Raw genomic sequence first — 19,693 nt, 5'->3', positions numbered from 1 at the left:
CTCCCCAGCGCAGGCCGCGGCCTCGCAGGCCCGGCAGGCCCCGCCGCCCGGAACCAAGGCGCGGGGCGGCGTTCCCCGCCGGGCCGGTGCGGCGCTGCGCGGGCCCGGGCCCGGCGTGGCGGGGAGCGGTACCCCCGGCCCCGTTGGGTCTCGCTTCGGTCCCGCATGGCGAAGCAGAGCCCCGCCGAGCCCGAGGCGCCGGGGCCGAGCGGCGCGGCCCGCAGCGAGGGCGGGAGGAGGAGGAGGAGGAGGAAGAGGAAAGTCGGGCACGGCCGCGGGGAAGCGGCGGAAGGCCCCGAGATGGCGGCGGCAGCCCCCCCCCGCAGCCCCGGGCAGTTCTCCTCCAACTGGAAGGCGCTGCAGGAGGTGAGGGGGGACCGGGGGGATGCGCAGCCGGAGCCAGCCCCCGGGGCTGTGGGACGGGGAGGCGGGCAGGGGCCGTGCTGTCGTTCGATGAAGGCAGCCCCACGTTGTATGTAGTAATTAAAAAATAAATAAATCTTCGTGTCAATAAATAAAGTGCGGCAGGCTGGTAATTCCCCTCGAGCCAGCTAGAGAGTGCAGGGCCACTTGGCACCGAGGCAGAACGGCAGGAGCTCTCCGGAAGGATGGCGGGGTCAGAAATGGGGGAGGTAATCCTTTTTTCCTTTTTTTTTTTTTTTTTTTTTTGTCGTTTTAGCTACTGAAACAAAAGGCAAATAGTTCCAAGGAGTGCCCCTCTACATGTCAAACACACACCAAAAAGAAGCATCCACTCAAAGCGGGAAAGAGCCAAGAAGTTCCAGCTATCAATGGGAACGGGAATGTGGTAAAGGCCAAATCCACAAATAAAATGGACAGTGGTTCTGCTAAAGACAGTCCTCCTTCAGCTAAGCCAAAATCCAAGAAGGTTGCAATGGATAAGAATGTAAATGGCACCAAAAGCGATGGAAAAAGCTGCAAAGAAAAAAAGAAAAATGGCAATATTTTAAAGGAGAAAGATGACATAAAACATAAGAGAAGGAAAGCTGAGGAACATGCGGAGCAGCAACCCAAAGAGTGAGTACTTCAGGCATCGTACATGTATGTGAATGTTTATTCTGCGAGGTGTACATAGGGAGCACAGAGCAGTACGGTCAAAACAGCTACACTCTTCCAAACTAAATTTTGGGAGAAGTAAGACCCGTACTGCCCGTACTCCTCAGATGTAGCAACACACCTGCATAGGTGACAGTACTAGACTAATTCTAGAGCTAATTTCTTGTGAGTTAAAAAATAAACATGCTTTTTCTACATCATAAAGATGCAAGACTGCTTTAAGACCGTTAAATGTAATTAAATCTATTCTTACCAGGGCTGAAATCTGGTTTGATGATGTGGATCCAAAAGATATTGAAGCAGCAATAGGACCTGAAGCAGCAAAAATTGCTAGAAGAAATCTGGGACTTGAAACAGGCCAGTCCAAACAGTCTGTGGAGCAGGTGCTGGTTAAAGAAAAAGCTTCTGAAGGGTGAGTGGCATTCCAGCGGGAAGGATGGCAGCAGAAGCATTGAGATTATCTTCTAATAACTGTGATTTGCAGGTGCACAGCGTAAGCTGACATCTCCCCGAGTCTGCTGACAGAAAAACTGCCAAGTTCTTCCTGTTCGTATCCACACACGAACCTTGTGAACTCCACTATGCGGTCCCTGTAAGAGGTGTCACCAAGCTGTCCTTTGTGTTTTAGGCTGACCCGAGCTGTAGCCATGGACTGCGAGATGGTGGGAGTGGGACCCAAGGGTGAAGACAGTATTGTGGCTCGTGTGTCCATCGTGAACCAGTTTGGAAAGTGCATTTATGACAAGTATGTCAAACCTACAGAAGAGGTGACTGACTACAGAACAGCTGTTAGTGGTATACGCCCTGAGAATATAAATACAGGTAGGAGGGTTTTTTCCCCACAGTGTTCTTTAAGGGGAGAGAATTTAACAGATCATCACAGCAGCCTCGCTGGCTGAGCCTGGATAAGTTTTAGACCAATTGTGGGAAATGGAAAACAAAATGTAGTCTGAATGCTTGGAAAAATTGTGGGAAGAAGTATTTTTTACAGAATGGTTACTAATGCCCTAGAAAAATTAACTCATGGATTATGGTATGGGAATAATAGGAAGTTTATTTCCTTTTAGTGCTGTGCTCCTTATGGAATTCTCTATGCTCTTCTAACAAGCGGAGAATTCAGTGTACTGTACAAACCTCTATAATTACAATCCCAAGGATACAATGGCCTCCACAAAAATGTGATGTTTTAACTGTAGCTTGCTTATGCATCTAACAGAAAGTGTTTCATGGTGTGGTATTTTTAGGTGAAGATTTTAAAACAGTTCAGAAGGAGGTCGCTGACATCTTGAACGGAAGGATTTTAGTTGGACATGCTTTACGCAACGATCTAAAGGTACGTGGCTGCAGATTTGTTACTTTGAAGACAAGACTCCAAAAATTTTAAGATTGATTACATTTCTAATACATCTTTCTGGATCAGATGAACACACCTAAACTCTTAGAAACTACAGCTTTATGACTCTTATCTCCCGTTTCTTGCTATTTCATGCTGTACCAAGTATAGCCCTAGTCACTTGCCCACTGAAGTTCTTCAGCTTCCAAACTCTGTTGCTAATAGCACTGATCTGCTTATTAAAGAGCCAGGAAAGAAACAGAATGATGAAAAAACTGTTTGCGTGCTTGGCTTAGCCCCCAGAGCTCAGCAGTCTGGTCATCGGTACCAGAGACAGGTATCCTATGTCGTGCTGTACCAGCACTGCAGGTGGTGCCTCCAGCTTCAGTTCTGTTTCTCACACTGAGTAGAACTGTGGTTCTTGAATCCAGCCACTGTCTGGATGATCTTGGTCTTGTCCATCCATGGTTTTGAACTAGCTCTTATAACGGATGGAAGGAAAGAGCAGGAACTTGTACATTCAGCTATATAAATTTCCATGCAACAGCACACTTTTGACTGGAAATGTAATTTCTTCTAGGTCCTATTTCTCGATCATCCTCAGAAGAAGATACGCGACACACAAAGATACAAGCCTTTCAGGCAGAGAGTCAAGGTAAGAAAGGGATGGGGAGGTGCACCTCAGGTACCCAACTCCTGAGCTGCTGACTCCCAGCTGCCAGCTCGCTCCTACATTTGCCCCTGCCTGACCCAGCTCCTTCCTGCCTGCCTGAAACAGGGCTGCCTGCTTTTTGTCAGTTGAAAATACTAGTCTAGTTGAATGCTTACTTAGTGTTTGAAATACATCAATAAGTTACTTAGTTCAGTACAAGCATTACCAGTAATACCTATGCACAAGCTTCAGTGGCTCTCCCATTCTTTAGCACTTGCATGGTCTTCATAATGCTTTTCTGGATAGGAAAATAAGATGGTAGAATTCTACTTACAGTAAGGCTGATCTTCTTAATGGTATCATTTCCATAGGGATATAAAAAAAAAAATAGATGGCTTCATGTTTCTGCTTAGACTGCAGGAGTAGAGGTTCAGATTATAGGGAGATATTTTAAGTTTCATAACTACATACTCAGGTTTTCTTTTCCACAACAAATCACCCCAAATATAAATCTTAGGGTTATGGTAATACACATAAAATCCTCTCAGTAGTGCATGCATAATTCTCATAATCCATGAATTATTCTTGACAGTTCACCAGCAGAAGCTGAGATGTGCTATATTTCATTGAGGAATACACTTCAACTAGTATTTTTATATGTATACACATATATATATTTCAATGAGTGTGAGACAGCATGATTCTATCTTTTCTGTTTCTAGAATGCACGGCCATCATTGAAACTGCTCTGTGAGAGACTGCTAAATGTTCAAGTGCAGACATCAGAGCACTGCTCGGTATGTACCTCATTAGAACATACATTCTTGGGTAGAGAACAAGGTACTACACATTAGCTCTAGGATCTGGGTTCAATCCAGAATGCTGTGGCTTCGTTCTAGCCTCTCGTGAAAGTGAGCAAGCTCTGCTCGGACACCAGCATGCAGTAAGATTGCCATCCAAGCTTGCTCACTGTTATGTGTCTCATACCACTTGGATTAATTCCTTATTTTTATAAACTTACTTTGCACAAGTCAACTGTATTTTGTTGAAATATTAATTCTTGTTATTTTAAGATCCGCGAGGAAAAAAGTAATTCTCAAGTATCGACTGCTTACCTTAAAGCAGCATTCTGCACCCTTGTACTATGACAGGCTGGATAAAATAAGTGTGAGAGCCTACAACTGAATCTCAGCAGTTCCCTTCTCTCAGTGGCAGGAGGATGTAATAGAGGAATGAACTGAAAAAGCAGGACAAGTTGTGAGGGTATCTCAAAGATGCTGCATCGAGAATATTGTTTCATTATGGCTTTCCCAGTCATGATGAGAAGGAGAAGTGCGTAGCCTTGTGGTGGGCCATGCATTCTGAATACATCACCCCCTTCCACTAGTCACAGAACCTAAATCTAGAAAGAAATTATGAAACGTTACTTGAAAGGATGTATTAAAATGATGGAAGATTTAGCTACTTATTAACAATAATGTTCTTAAACTACATCAGCTATGTTTCATTAAGCCTCCTGTTCTGTTCTCTTTTAGATTCAGGATGCACAAGCAGCTATGAGACTGTACACCTTAGAGAAAAAGAAATGGGAAGCTGCTGTTAAGAACAAATCTAACAACAAAAATTGTAAAACTTGAGTGGTTTTTATCTGCAGCATTTGATGGTTTCATGTGACATTCCAGGGCAAATTTAGAGCTAACTCAGAACTGACAGCAGCTACTTCATAAAGACAGTACTTCCTAACCTGGTAGGTGAACGCTGCTGTACAAGAACACTGCTGGGTGGTATCTATGCCTAAAGCCTCTACTGTATTTAAACAATACTTGTAACAAGTGTCTGCATTTGTGAAGTACTTCATCAGTCCAGTTTCTGCAAAGGAAATATACACTGAATAAGTTTAAAAAAAAAAAGTGGGTTTAAATTATGATAGATGAAGGAAGAAACTGACATTGCTTTGCTGAAACTCCCAAGACTAAAATCTTTATTTCAAATATTTTAAAGTCTACAAAGAAAGCAAATTCTTAATTGCTGCTGTTAGTCTCACAGTTGTGGTACCTAAATTCACAGAACATATAACTGTTTATATATTATTAGTGACCTGGTATTAATCTCTCTGGTGAGAAAAATCCTTTAAAATATTTCTGGAGGATCCAGGCTTTTATATGTGAACCAGAAGTGTACAAGTCTTGTTCTTCTACAAAAAGTTTTTCTTCTGCAGTTTCAAAAGCGTTGCATCCACAAGAGTCGTTATCTCCTGGAGAGAAATGTGAGAATTATCAAATACAAGATTACCTTGTTGCTTCACTTATTTTTATATTCCTTTATTAATAAAAACACTGTGTCTAACATAGGCCTTTAAAGTGAGTGTTTTCAACATATGGGGGGTCTGATTCTTCAAAATCCAAAGCAACTGTAATTACCAGACTGAATACTAATGCTGTGATAATCTAAATGGATACTGGAAAGTAGCAGGGAGTGGGTTTCAGAGATGTAGCAGCTGCACGTCACGCACTGTAGTGCCAGAACAGGAGTGTTCTGGTCTTGTCTGTGTCAACAGGGGACACAGGGAATAACAAATCACATTTACAACAGAAGAGGGAGCTTGCTTCTCTTTTGCAATTCTTCTTTCTGCACTCACTACCTTATAGCTGCAGTGTCCACTGGATTGGTGCAGGCAGTGCCTGCAGGAGACACTGGAGAACAAGTTTGCATGTTACTGTCTTTGAGACAAATTATGTAAGCAGGCTAAACGCATAACTAAAAAGAGCAAAGTTATAAGACTAACCAGTTCTACTGGCTTGATGAAAAAACTTGTAATTACTGGTTTTTTTGACAGCAAGCCATTGAAAAGGAAATACTAGTGTAACACATTAAATAGCTTGAATAACTTTGCTGTTTCTGGTGTTTCAACAGTTACGTTTCTTCAGTATGACTACTTGCTGGAATTTAATATAAGTTAAGTCTTCAGGCAAACTGTCACAAGGGTTTGTTTTGTTGTTCCGGGTATTTTTTAAAGATGTCACTTACAAAGCAAAAATAATGGGATGTAATATGCTTTATTCCTGTAAGCTTTAGCCTGGTTTAGTATGAAGAATGTAGTAAATTAATGCAGTGCAATGTTGCAAGAGACCAGAACATAGTTTTAAAAAATTGCAGCATAAAGAAAAAAAACTTCCAACTACTTGTTTCCAGTAGTTAGAAATATTCTTACATTCACTCTTCACCCCATATACACAATTCTGTAAATTTCTGCACTATGTAATTCCAGCTATTTGAGAAAGATAAAATCCATAACCAGAAATAATATACGAAGCATCCACCCTTTATTATCACAGTGACTTCTACATACCATGCTAGACTGAAAACAGCATTTTATTTCAGACAGCAGATCTTCCATTTTCTGGCACAGCATATCCAGCACAACGTCATCTGTAATGCAAATGAACAGGGTAATTTATGGTTACAACTGCCAATAGTTTCAGCAGGAGCTAAAGGAGAGCAGAGAGAGGACAGAGCTACACAAAGAGAAGGCAAAATAAGATGAAGTTATAATGTTCTAACATCAGAGTGGCATTTAAAATTATTCAAGAACAAGTGGGATGAACTCAGTTCCAATTCATCCTTTCTCAGATACATAGTAAGTCTTCCCTGAGAGCAACCAACACATCCCCGAGCAGCTGCTGTTACAGTTTTCTTTACTATCTTTTGGGGTGGGGGAGAGGAAGAGACTCAACAAATAGCACCATCATCTCACCATACTGAACCATCTCGTTCACCAGCATACAGATAGTTTTCACCACTTCTGGATCATCAAAGTGAAGGTGGTAGGCATCTTTGATCAGGTTTATTCCACTGCCTTTGGAATCCATTATAAATCTCAAAGCTGCTATTTCTGAAAGGGAGACAAACACTGCTGGGCTAATTGGTAGCTGCAGACTGCTTTCCAATCCCCTGCTCCAGCTAGCAGCACACGTGTAATATTTTCCTAGGAAGTTGTGCCCATTATTTTCAGTCTTCCTAAAAGCTATTCTGAAGCATATTTGGGCAACAAGACGACAATTATATATGCAGCTGGTACTGTCATGCCTGGCAGAAGTGGTATTTTAATGTTTATTGTTTTCACATTAATTGAGCTCTACCCTTTTACACAGTTGAAACAACTTCATTGTAAAATAAATAACAAAACACCCAAGTTACTAACAGATCAGATTGTGCTGATCTATACTTCTCATACATGCATGCTGGGTCGGTGGGAAGAAAAAAAAAATTGCACCTCCAGTTTCACTATTTCCTCTTCCAGCCCTGCAAGAAAAGATTAACTGAGGAGAGCAGATATCAATCCCAATCCCACTATGAACTCTTGAACTATACAGAAACATCCACTTCTGAGTAGATTTACAATTAATAAAAATAAGAATTGCTAAATGTTACCAGATAGCCTTAGAAGGCTTGCTAATGCCAGGCAGGCATTCTTCACCAGCACTGGTCTTCCCAGGTTCATCCTGAGCGCGTCCAGCAGAAGCGCTGTTGTGGGCTCATACTCATTTTCAGTTAAGCAACCTTTAAAACACACACACAAACCCCAAAACTTCAATATATACTCAAAAGCCTTTAAAACACTCATCAGCATTTCAAATTGTGCCTCCTGTTTCTGAAATGACTTTAATTACACGATAAAAGTTACAAAGAAAGCATGTGTGAAAACCTGTATTGCAGTAACAAAAGGCCTAAATCATGAGTTGATCCAGGGGTCTAGGAGAAATTTCTGATACATCTTCTATGTCAAGATTCTCTTTCATTTTCCAAACCAAAAGGAATGGCAAGTCCTGAATACTCGACCTATTCTGCTGGTGGGTTCTAAAACCAAGATTGCTTCGGGTGTTTTACTCAGCTCTTCCTAGGGGAACGACGGCATAAGCGCAGGGCAGTAGGTAAACATACAGCAATATTCTTGCACGAGGAAGAAATAAGACAGAGTAGGTAGCACTGCAAGGATGTGTTTCCATAATTAAAAATGCACATCATAATTAAAAAATAAAATACATATCTCTCATCTGAAATATTGTTCCCAATTTACAAAGCAAATGGCATAAAAACAAACCTCCCAGCCCCTGCTGCACAACACTAATGCTGTGTTCAAAGGAGTAACACAAATGGGATTCTTGGTTTTAAGAGATAAGCCAGAGTGCTCAGCACAACAAGGCTCTTGTAGCCGCCCCCCGTTACAGCACCCATCAGCAGTATCTAGTTATGTAATTGCTACAGCTCATCAAAAATAGCTTCATTAGAGAGTGATAGAGAGCAAGTGCATGAAGACTGGTTAAGAGAGGATGCAAGTTCCCAACTCTGCTGCCATCTGCAGAGCCTGCTAAGGCCAAGCAGCCTGTGTTTCAAGGATCACCACGGACAGACAGACAGACTCGTTTGGCATACTGGCCTTTCCGTGCGCAGGGGACAAGGAGACTGGGAAAACACACCTTGGAGTGACAATGCCCATAGAGCTGAGCAAGCAGACTCTGTGACTGTTCCATTCTGGAGGTGCTCTTGCAGGACTGCAGAGGTAACAGGGACAGCACTTTTCAGCAACGCTCGGTCTACGTTTTTCTCTGAATTACCATAACAAAAAGAAAACGCATCAGAATTATTTAAACAAGTATTAATATCATCAGCACATAGTATGTAAAATTATATCAGTAAAACCTTACTGGGGGATGACATTGGAGCAATGCAACATTATTTTAGTATGAACAACAGCAGAGGGAAGGAATCTAAAATGTACAAAACCAAATCAAATTTTACAAGACTAATAAATGGCAATGTTTATTGCAGAAAGCTAAAATTCTCCAGGAACTAGGTTTCTTTGCCATTTAAATTATACATGGGGATCACAGCAAGAAACTTCCAAAAATAACCATCTTTTTGACAGAATACGGTCTGCAGGATGGATATTTAGCTGGTCACATAAATCAAATGGGTGGTTTGTTGCACAGGGGGAATAAAACACACCAAGTGCACATTCTGTGCTTTCAGCCTTCCTTGATGATTAGAACACCACACACCTATACAAGAACATGTCACAGAAACAAATCCCCTAAAAAAACTCCCAGCATGGTGTCGTAAGAAGGGGTCAGCTCAAGCAATCGCCCATGGCTCTAACACTGCGGGATGATGCTGGTTTAGTTCTAAGGCAATGGGAAGAGTACAGTTGCCACCTTGCCAATCACATTTATTTTGGAAAGGCAAGTCTCTAGGAGATGTCCAACTCAAGATTTAGCCCAGTGCTGCCAAGAGAAGTGTGATGCAAAAAATAAGATGCTATTAATTGCAAATGCTATTCTGATACTTAATCTAATATGCTGTTTGCACAGCACTCCCTCTGCTAAGAGCAGAACAAAACCATATGACTGACAAACCAGAAACTGCATGTACCCTCTCATTTCTGACAGTCTGTTCATAAGCCATATCTTGGCCCTAAAGAGTAAAAATTTGACTTTGAAAACTTACCACAAAAAGGGTTGCTAAAAAGTCTGCATTAGTTTTTAGTTTTCTCTCATTTAACTTTGGATCACTTAAAGTTATTCTAGTAGTGCTGTGGAGCCACCTCTCCAGAATGGGAGAAAGAAGAAAAGTCCAGTCTCAGCAACAGAAATGTCTGAACTCAATTAGGCACAATACCTGCTGCCTTTCAGTCACATGAGTCTAGGCACAATACCTGCTGTGTTCTACTTACCACTCACAGCCAAGCTCCAGAGAATTCCACAGCAAGAGAAGCAGATCCGTTCATTATGAAGAAAATTTCTTAAAACTGACAGAAGGTCTGGAATTACTCCAACTCTCCTTAGATTCTCCGCAGCAACTTCTGAAAAACACAGAAAAAGAAATTCTATGAAATCTGGTATTTTTGTCCCACTCACTGTCCTCACAACAGACAGCACTACTAACCATGCAGTGATAAACCAGTAACATGATACCATCAGCTGGACAAAAGAAAGCAAGAGAACAGATCGAATTCTTCAACAAGATGCATTTAAACAGAGTTTAGCACAAGTGACCCTTTCAAATAGCTGTCTGGCCATCCTTTTCCCCTACACATCTGAAATTTACAGAGCAGAAAAGGAACTGAGAGGGTATAAATTACTATTTTTCAAATGTTTGCAATTTAGCAGTTGAAGCTACCTCAGCTTCAGAATTAGGAAACGCTGTATAAAAATAGTTTGGTCTTAGATGGTAAGTTTATTTGTACATGACACTTTGTACATTTATTTTTTTTTTAACTGTCCCCTTGCTGCTAAATCCTTCTGTAACCATTTATAAGGACAGTCTTTTGATGATGCTGAAGTGACACTGAAAACAAGTGAAAAATACTATAAATATTTAGCAATTACAATCTCTGGAGAAAAACCAAAGTAGAGAAATGAGGTAGAATGGTTTCAATTCATCAAGGCACAGCCAAAAATAGAATTCAGGTTCTGTGCCCTCATTTTCCCAAGCACTACTATTTGCGCAGTTTGTACTTGTTTCCAAAACAAGATGAAATACAGGACCACTCTAATAGATACAATTCTGTAAGTACCTGAAGCCTCAGCAGTACCTCTTGCCAACATCTAGTCAATCTTAACACTATTACCACTAATAAACTAATACCTACAGACATCCACATCTCTCAGTGAAGTCATGAGTTCTGCATTATACCTTGGATTAGGTTACAGAAGTAGAAAAATAAGAATATTCCCCAAAAATGAACAAGGTGACCCACCACTGGCTGAAATCATCATCAATAACGTGCAGACCAATGAAAGTAACTCTTCATTTTCTGAGTGTTTTCTCACTGTGTCTAACAGAGAGCTGGCCACATTCTCATCCAGGGCCATCACCACATCCTGTTCTAGAGCTGTCAGAAGTAAACATTTGAACAGAACAAAGATTTCAGTGGCTTTGAATGAAGCCTGAACCCCCTGCTGTCAGCATAAGCAGAACATTCAATTAACAGCATTTCTTCACATAACATATCCAAGAGTTACTTTAAATTTTCTTTTTCTGAAACACAATTCTTACTATTTTCAAGCTTGTATCATTATCAGGTGTTATTAGGGTAAACTGCTGAGAAAGTGACAGCAGGGGCCACACATGAGACCAAAAAACACTTTTATGGTTTGAAATTCAAATATCTGAACACTGAGGGTCTCTGCGTACTCTAGTAACTCTCTACATAACACGAAAACAAACTTGGTAGCCTAAGACCAGTAGCCTGTATTTAAAACTAACACAGAACTCATGCATGCCAGTCCTGAAGAAAGTCCATGAGAATCTTACTAAAGCTGGTTAAATTCCTCTATTACTTTAAATTTATCCCCTAAAATCATTACTGAAGCCTTTTCAAACCTTATCTGCTACATCTAACTTTACAAGAGATAGGCTGTATTACCCAGCGTAAGTTGGAAGTCTCGTAACTGTACCTTGACTAAGAATTTCAAGCAATAAACTGCAACCATCTACTTGTAACTTGAGAGAATCTACGTGAGTCTTCATGGCAAAAGTGATCGATTCTGTGAACGTTAGCAGATAGGGCAAGGCTGTGGGGAAAAGGAATTATTTGAAACAACATTCAGTTACACAGCTGAGAACGCTCAGTGGGTATCTATACTCCAAAACACAAGAGTTCCAGTTTCAAATAAATTTGAGTCCCTATGGACAATGTGATACAGCAGAACAACATTCTTGAATCAAAGAAAACAAAATGCAAGTATAGATGGAACAATAAAGAGCGAATTTTGTAGTCCCTATGGGAAATGTCTCTTATTAAAGACAGCTGCAAGGCTATGCAAGCTAAGTGTAGCCAGTATGCTCCTCATTAAGTCACACTGGCATTGTTCACTGGTCATGCAGCAAAGTTGCAGGGTAAAACATTGTGCATGAGCCCAAACCCATGGTTTTCAGAACCTGTGGAGGACAGTACTTCACTGGGTCTCCTAGTTCTAGGAAGACTCTGAGCTTTTGGAATAGTTAATACAGCTATTCAGTGTATCCACAAATATATGATAAAATGTTGAGGAAAACCGGGATGGTTTTTAGGGATCCATTTTGAGCACCTTCAAAGATGTGAGCATCAGTGATGGTAAGCCATGGTACAGAAGTGCCAAACAAGTCAGTCAGATGTCTGCACAGCCTTGTGTTGCTGTCAGTAGGATTGAATGAAAATCACAAAGATCCACTCATTTTGTTATTTATAACCAAAGCCTGTTGTATGACTGAATAAAGATTTCTTCACTAAGAGTTGAAGATATAGGTAACTCAGGAAAAAAAAAGAAATTATTCTTTCTCCTTATCAATTAGATATCAACACCCCTGTGTTTTAACATCATAAGCCAATGCCAGCATAAAAATGCTATCACTGTTAAATGACAGTGCATTTTATAACTGAGTTAACATGGTGCTTTGAAAAATATTAATCTTGATCTGAAAGATTAATCTGAAAAATGTGCAGATGCTGGGAGAAAACATAGAGTCTTCACTCACACAGCTTTACTAGACACACAGAAACTAGACATGTGTAGCTTCCTTTTGCTCTGTCAGTCTTACAGCCCTAGGCATTAGCCCCAAGTTGCACCAACACGGATATGAATTACCTTCCTCAAATGTCAATTTGCCAATTCACCTTAGTTGACACGTAAAATATCACTAAGTTGTTTTTTTTCCAGTGGCCATTTTTCTTATCCTGTAAAACACCTCTGCTGTTCAACAAGAGCATTTCCAAAACAAGTACCAACACAATCACATCAAGTAGTGGCCTATTCCAGTACATGCCAAAAAAACAGAAATAGGAAGAGAGCAATTTCATGCTCATTTATTGTCATAAGAAATTTCTTCCTCTTCCTATTATTTCAAAATGTAAGGGAAGAGCAGAATAAATAAACAAAATAGTGCCATACCACTTTTATCTCTTACAAAGCTGGCAAGGTGCTGAATGGCTTCAGCCTGTACTTCTTCTACATCCCAGAAAGCCCGCATGCATTCTACGTAAAACAAGAAAATTCTCCTAACCATCTGATACAAACACTTATAAAAAGCACTCACATTTTCTCTATTTTGTGCAAGATGTGAATTCATATAAATTAATGTAATTTGTGATTGTTGAAAAGAGAAAAACTTTTCCCCTAATGCATCAAACATTTAAATATTAAAGTGTTATGATTCACTGCCATAATCTTCGTATTCAGCATTACATATTTTGGGGACTTGCTGGAGTATTAAATCAGAACAAGGTTAGGGGCTTTACATGCATTATTCCAACAGCCTTTTCAGATTAATATCTTCCTTACTTAGAAGGAAAATAATGGAGCAGATCCTTTGTTGGCATAAATTGGCAAACATGTTAGAATGCAGACAAAATAAGCAGGGGTCGCCAATTTTCTGAAGAACAACCCATTTAACTTGTGTGGTAGGTATGGCTGGTAATCTCAGGAGGTTGGAGGAAAGGCTGTAGAGTGATCCTTTCTCCAAATAGCATCCCATTTTATTTCAAGTAAAATGAATGTCCAATATTTCATTTTCAAGTAGAATATATGCCGTCTGGAAAACACATGGGTTTATTTCCTATGAAAATCACTATTACATTAATCTTATTTTCCTTATTACCTAGAACACTTTCGATTCCTCCTTCAAGGAGCACATCTGTTATTTTGGGAGGCAAAGACTTTTTCAGATTTACTAAAGAGACACCAGCAATACTCAGGCATTCCCTAATAAATGGAACATCAGTCAGATCCCTAGAATTACGAGAAACAAAAGCAGTACAATAAGTCAGAATGGGTAAATTACAAAAGAATTCTACAGGCTTTGATTCATTTTGATGTCAAAAAGCTAATGATACTACTTTGAAGACTGGATTATTTTTGACAGAACTTACACAATTTACTTCAAACAGCTGATGAAAGAGCTCACATGAAGCCTAAGCATGGCTTGCTCAAAGCTAATGGCTTGTAAAATTGTGTATAACATGATTTTATAATATAACTCTTCAAAAAAGGACACCTACACATATCAGAATGCCCACTTCTGAATGAACACCGTCTTTGACATTTTAATAACTCAATTTGTCGAGGCAGTAAGATCAGTAACCTTGACTCAATCTCTTTCAAACAGTAGCTAACATTCCCATCTTTGTGAAGGCAGGTGGGGCTTAGGACAAAAAATAATAAAGGGAAAGCATCCAGAACTCACTTTGCTGTGGGCCTCATGCTGGGTTGAATCTGTAGCATCACAAATAAAATTGGAAATAAAGGCGAAGAGCTGTTATCTCCATTTTGCATTGGTGTCAGAACTCCCTCAAGACAGCTGGTATCCTGTCTAATATCCTGCAGTAATGAAGTTATCTCCTCGGCCTGTAAAGAGTACAGTATCAGAAGAGCTTTCACACACTCGTTTACAGATATCCTGGTGGGCCCGTGACGTTCTAAATCTATAATGAGGCATTATTACATACATTGAGAACAAAGCAGGTCATCATGTCAAGTAGAATACAACCTAGAGACCAGATGTCAGACTTGTCAGTAAAAGAAAAGCCCACTGTTTCTGGAGCCATCCAAGACTTGCTGTCTGTTGAAATAAGAATCATATGGTAGTGGTGCTGACATTGTACTATACAGAGGTTTGCTTGCACATGCATGAACTGCAGGCAATTGTTTTATGTCTAAAAATAATTTAGAGATATTCTGCAGAGATTAGACATTTTTTACTGTTGATATGCCACAAAAGACTAAGAAACACACTATAACTAATGAACAATTTTCTAAGATGTTACTGCATATGTATCAAGCTAAAAAGGACTCCAACTGTATCTGTTGCAGGGTTACAAGACTCAGACATATCTATAGTTTTCAACTGTGAACCCAACTAATGCTGCAGGCAACTGCCTATGAATATTCTAGTCATACTTTAGAAGACAAATAGTATAATGCGGAGAAGGAGGAGGGAAGATAAATTTTTTTCTCTTTGGCTGATTTTTCTCTGAAGACTAAAAATATCTACCATAACTGAATCTTGAAAAAAAGATATTTAAAAAAAGTAAAACAAATATCTACTTTCTTCCACTCTTATTTTCCATTTCATCTCATCTGTCATAAGTGTTTCTGTACTGAAGTCGCTAAGCATGAAGGATGCTTCACCAGTCACAAGTATGTTTGATGGCTTGAGATTTCTGCAACATAAATATTTTCTGTCAGCTTGTGAAATTGGAGTCTAATGATATATAAATACAGGTTCCTGGCATCTTTACACATCAGAAGGTTTGGGTTTTTTTGGGGGAGGGAAGGTGGGGTGGTGGTGAGAAGTTTGGGGGATTTTTGTGTTTTTTGTTTTGTTTTTTTGGGGTATTTAAATATACAAGTGATAATCAACTGAAATACAATGATTTTCTTCTTTTACTGTGAATTGTGACTGTGACACAAATATATCTGAACATGGAATGCAACGGTTGTCTCTTACTTTAGATACATAAAGTATACCTTGTCCATCACAGCCTCCAAAATATAAGAATTAACAGATCATCAATATTCTAATATTAAAATTAATAATAGAATTTTAGCACCTTCAGAAAACAAACAGAGTGAACACTTTGCTCAGATGGATAATTCTAGACAAAACTCAAGAAATAGATGACTTCAGAAGTCACAGAAAACTAATCTATATATGAAGAAGTCCAGAATTTCTACCTCCTACTCCCCCTTTTGGAACAGTAAAATTCACTGTCTCTGAGCAGCCGTGCTGAACCAACAGTCACTGCAAAGAGCAATGACCTATCAAACAGAACAAGATTTCTACTCACCTGTGGAAAATATTTTGTTTGTGTATATACAACAAAGCATCCACCATCTGTCCCAGGAACTTCAGAACTACCTATCGAGGGGAATATACACGAAAGTGTAACATAAACAGAATAACTTCCAAACCTCTTTTGGAAGACAGCTTCCAAATCCACCCTTCAGCAAAACACTGCGCTTTCAAGATTTTAGGGAGGACTTTGAGAAAGAGGGAGTACAGAGGGAGAAATATAAAAACACTGAGACTCTGACAGTTCAACCAGATGCCTCCTCTGTACTTTTTACCATGTCTGTTATTTTTTCTGACTTCTGCCTTTTTTCCTTGATTACAGATGAAAGATCTCTTTGGCCTGAGTGCTGCATTACCAGACAAACGAACAGAGATGATATCTGTAATAAAACATTACACCAAAATTGTCTAATTGTTTGCAGGTAATAGCATATCCAGCAAGAAAAATAAAACCGAGTGCTTTGCCAAACTGGTGGGTATCATGTTCACCAATACCAAGGTGTTCTGAGATGATTAAACTCTCAGAGGAGACAATATTTACTGTCTTTTATTAAAAATATAGAATGTTTGTTGGGGTTTTTTTTAAAAAAATATTATCAAGCATCTTATCTGAAGCCATATGGGACAATTCAAGTCAAATATACATCCATAAAACCAACACAAATTTTGGCTGAGCACTGAATAAGATCTATAAATAAGTCAGAGCTTTCAGCTTCCTATAGTCTCCTACAAATGCAGGCAGGAAAAATCAGTATTGCACACTGATCCACATCAGAATCTGTGAGTCAGCATGCACTACTGCTATGTTATGGACTCCAATCCATGTATCTTCACAGCTTTTCAGCATGTTTACTCAGAAGTTAAAAAAAGCAGGCTTGTTTCAAATCAAGTAACCTTTTTTTAGCATCTCACACCAATGACCCCAAATTTAAACTGCAAAAATGCTTACATGCCTACGTTAACCATGTGTTCCAGTTTAACCAATCCTACTTCATTCTCACCTCATTATCCCAAGTCACAAAAAATTCCTTGTAAGCACAGACGTTGGAATGATGAAGTTTTAGCAAATCCATTGCCTGCATAGAATAAAAAAAAAATACTGAGAGTACTTTCTAAAGCTACACAGTCCTTCCCATTAACCGACCTTACATAATAGCCTAAACCAGTTCCTGACTTGTTCACATTGTGTGTCTGATCAAATTCTTTCAACGTGCAAGCTCTGTTACATATTTGTGTGCAAAAGTGTCAAGTTAAGGAAGATATTTCACTAAGACTGTAATCAATGTAATGCTGTAACAGCCTTGTGAGATTCAAGGAAAGAAACTGATCCTTAGGGAGATATGTAAACACCACCATTCAGTTCCTAGCATCCAAACCTGAAAACACATTTTAGAATATGAAAGACGATTTTTCTAGCATAGCCATTATCTCCAGTAAACTTTAATGCAAGCTTCAACCTCAGAAAATATGATGACACTAGTGAGATGCTTATCTCCTTGAAGCTGGTTTCCATGTAGGGCTCTAACAATTACCAGTTACTTCAGCAATTTGCTGATGATGTGAAAGATAAAAAGAATTCAACTTACTCTTCTATAGTTGTGTTTGTGACTGTGCAGACACAACAGAAAAACTAAGAAGAGCCACGCTCCCAGCTGGCACAATCACATTTATTTCAATAGAAATGTACATCAGCAGAAAAACTGGATCAAACTTTACCAGTAAAGCCAGTCTTGGTACATAAAGAGGTCACCTCTCTTCAGTGGAATGAAGCATCTGTACAGAGACGTGTTCTCACTCATTTACAACTGCAGACATCACGTATACTGGACACTGGGAGACTAATCCATCATGTGCTACTTCACATATTTTGTTGAAACAAATTTTGGTATTTTAATAGCATTTCTGATGTTGCTTCTTACTCAAGGGATTGAAACAAGTTTGCACAAAAAAAGTACCACAAAGGAAGAAAACCTGTCAAACCACTCACATAAAAAATGTCCAATTGAGAAATGAACATATAATGAAATAAGTTAACTAGAAATTGAGTTATTAATAATAAGCAATAAACAGACCAAGAGTCTCCTTCAGCTTAAAGGCCAAAAGGATGAGCTTTGCTCTTTGGCACAAAACAAATATAAACTCTGAAAAAGGACTATCTGCTGAGAACAGCTGTCCATTTGAATCTACATATTCAAATATAAGAACAATTAATACTAAATCCTGGCCTGAGCTCAAGCAGAGGGCAGGGAGAACACCCCTCAGATTGTCCCGATTTACATCTTGACTATTTACTTAGTTAATCCTTGTAGAGAAAAGACTTTGTTCTGTTAAGACTTTGGTCTTTGTAAGTGAACTAGTAAAGAGAAACTGCACTGATACCTCCTTCAAGGCCTCATTTGCTTTCTTTTCTTCAATGCATTCAACCTGCATCAAACAGAAGACAAGAATGAGATTGTAATACAGAGACAGACAGACTTTGAGCTGGAACAATCTTGCCAAGATGACTGGAACTGCAAATTGTGTATGAATTGGCATAAATTTTCAATGATAGCTCCAATCTCCAACATTTGGAGCAGTCTTGTTGTTGGGAGATGGCCAGAAACAGAGCTTTAAATGAGTCCACAACAGGTAGCCAGTCCTTTCCCTGCACTGTCAATGTAGCAGTAAGCTAAGGTGAAAACACACTGGATGGACCTAAACAGGCTGCTCCCCTTTCCCCACTTTTATTCTTAATATTCCAGTAAACTGATCTGAATCTTCAGATTTCCAAAACCGCAGCACAGTAAGATGTAAGCCTACTGTTACCCAGTGGTCAAACTGCCTAACACGCTTGTCTCTGTTAGTGCCAAAAGGGCCCATGGAGATGGCAAACATGCCAACGAACTCTTGTTTTCCTAGCAACCACCTTCTCACCTGCTTTATTACATATTTCTTCTCCACACCCTTTTCTGTTTTCAATTCAGCTACCAGCATGGTGCCCAGGGCCCCAGGCTCGAGCTGTTCCAGCACCTACGGGGCAGAGGAGAGATGCAAATACACTTACTCAGCCACAACCAAGGCAGAGAGCCCCTTCAAACCACTTCCCCTGAGGCACCCTCTGCACAGCGCACACCTCCAGTTCCCCGAGGCAGGGCCACAGGGCCCCCCATCCACACCCCAACTCTCAATAGGTGACAGGCCTTTCCCTCCCCTCCAGGACATTCCCCTTCACCTCACCTCCCCCCTGCTGAGCAGAACACCCCCATCTCCCCAGGGCCACCCACACCCTAATGCTTCCCTTACTGGGACCACATACGCCCCTTCCTCAGGGCCACCCCCTCCCCATAGCCATGTACTAGCCCCAGGGGTGCCTACACCCCCTCCCCAGGACCCTTACACCCCAGCACCCTCCACAAAGATGCGGCCGCCCCCTTCCCGCCTGGCAGGGTCTGGCTCTTGGCGCAGCACCTCATATTTCTCCATGGCGGGACAGGGCCCGGCGTCCCGCTGAGGCAGGACGGGCGGTGGGTGCGGAAGGACCCCCAGGCCCAGGGCGGCCCCTCAACCGTCGGTAGTGGGTACCCAGTAGGGTAGGGAGGCACAGGAGCACTTCTCTTTTCCCTCAAGCGCTTTTAGCTAAAAAAAAAAAAACAAAACAAAACAAAAAAAAAACAAAACAAAACAAAAAAAAAACAAAACAAAACAAAAAAACCACCGGCGAAGGGCCAGTCCCAGCCGCGCGCAGCCCCTCAGCCCCGTTTCCTCAGCGGGCGGAGCGGTCCCTTTAAGGGGCGGGGCGGAGGGGCGGGCCCGCCCCGCCCACC

At 40.5% G+C, this 19,693-nt stretch overlaps 2 protein-coding genes across 8 annotated transcripts; one reads left to right on the top strand and one right to left on the bottom strand.

Moving 5' to 3' along the window:
• Positions 1-25: 25 nt before the first annotated feature.
• On the top strand, positions 26-5,408 carry REXO4 (REX4 homolog, 3'-5' exonuclease). Its single transcript, XM_074891267.1, has 8 exons — positions 26-366; positions 680-1,038; positions 1,334-1,489; positions 1,706-1,899; positions 2,322-2,410; positions 2,991-3,065; positions 3,785-3,859; positions 4,598-5,408. The coding sequence occupies exons 1-8, from the start codon at positions 166-168 to the stop codon at positions 4,697-4,699; spliced, it is 1,251 nt and encodes a 416-aa protein (XP_074747368.1). The 5' UTR covers positions 26-165; the 3' UTR covers positions 4,700-5,408.
• Positions 5,179-19,692, bottom strand: STKLD1 (serine/threonine kinase like domain containing 1). Of its 7 annotated transcripts, none has more exons than XM_074891259.1 (19): positions 19,338-19,690; positions 18,804-18,899; positions 18,270-18,314; positions 16,892-16,966; positions 16,166-16,270; positions 15,886-15,956; positions 15,143-15,258; positions 14,545-14,657; positions 14,283-14,443; positions 13,698-13,828; positions 12,992-13,075; positions 11,519-11,635; positions 10,819-10,953; positions 9,793-9,921; positions 8,540-8,668; positions 7,494-7,622; positions 6,817-6,945; positions 6,412-6,491; positions 5,179-5,316 (listed from the first exon to the last, which is right to left on the bottom strand). In XM_074891259.1, the coding sequence occupies exons 1-19, from the start codon at positions 19,350-19,352 to the stop codon at positions 5,257-5,259; spliced, it is 1,920 nt and encodes a 639-aa protein (XP_074747360.1). In that variant the 5' UTR covers positions 19,353-19,690; the 3' UTR covers positions 5,179-5,256. The 7 variants fall into 7 exon arrangements, with proteins under 7 accessions (XP_074747360.1, XP_074747359.1, XP_074747364.1 ...); XM_074891258.1 differs by having other exon boundaries at positions 6,817-6,954; positions 19,338-19,687; XM_074891263.1 differs by lacking the exon at positions 6,817-6,945 and having other exon boundaries at positions 19,338-19,692.
• Position 19,693: the final 1 nt, after the last annotated feature.

The sequence above is a fragment of the Strix uralensis genome, chromosome 21, assembly GCF_047716275.1.
Source record: "Strix uralensis isolate ZFMK-TIS-50842 chromosome 21, bStrUra1, whole genome shotgun sequence".
Taxonomy (NCBI): domain Eukaryota; kingdom Metazoa; phylum Chordata; class Aves; order Strigiformes; family Strigidae; genus Strix; species Strix uralensis.
Note: the sequence above shows the minus strand (reverse complement) of the source record. Positions and strands in the feature narration are given on the sequence as shown.

What these genes read in the sequence shown, in the direction of transcription:
- REXO4 (XM_074891267.1), top strand. Translation starts at nt 166, where the DNA reads ATGGCGAAGCAGAGCCCCGCCGAGCCCGAGGCGCCGGGGCCGAGCGGC. An exon ending in CTTTCAGGCAGAGAGTCAAG is followed by an intron (nt 3,066 to 3,784) that starts GTAAGAAAGGGA and finishes TTCTGTTTCTAG; the next exon opens with AATGCACGGCCATCATTGAA. An exon ending in AGACATCAGAGCACTGCTCG is followed by an intron (nt 3,860 to 4,597) that starts GTATGTACCTCA and finishes GTTCTCTTTTAG; the next exon opens with ATTCAGGATGCACAAGCAGC.
- STKLD1 (XM_074891258.1), bottom strand. An exon ending in AGAAATATGTAATAAAGCAG is followed by an intron (nt 18,315 to 18,803) that starts GTGAGAAGGTGG and finishes TGTTTGATGCAG; the next exon opens with GTTGAATGCATTGAAGAAAA. An exon ending in GCTGTTTTCAGTCTAGCATG is followed by an intron (nt 5,317 to 6,411) that starts GTATGTAGAAGT and finishes ATTTCTCTCCAG; the next exon opens with GAGATAACGACTCTTGTGGA.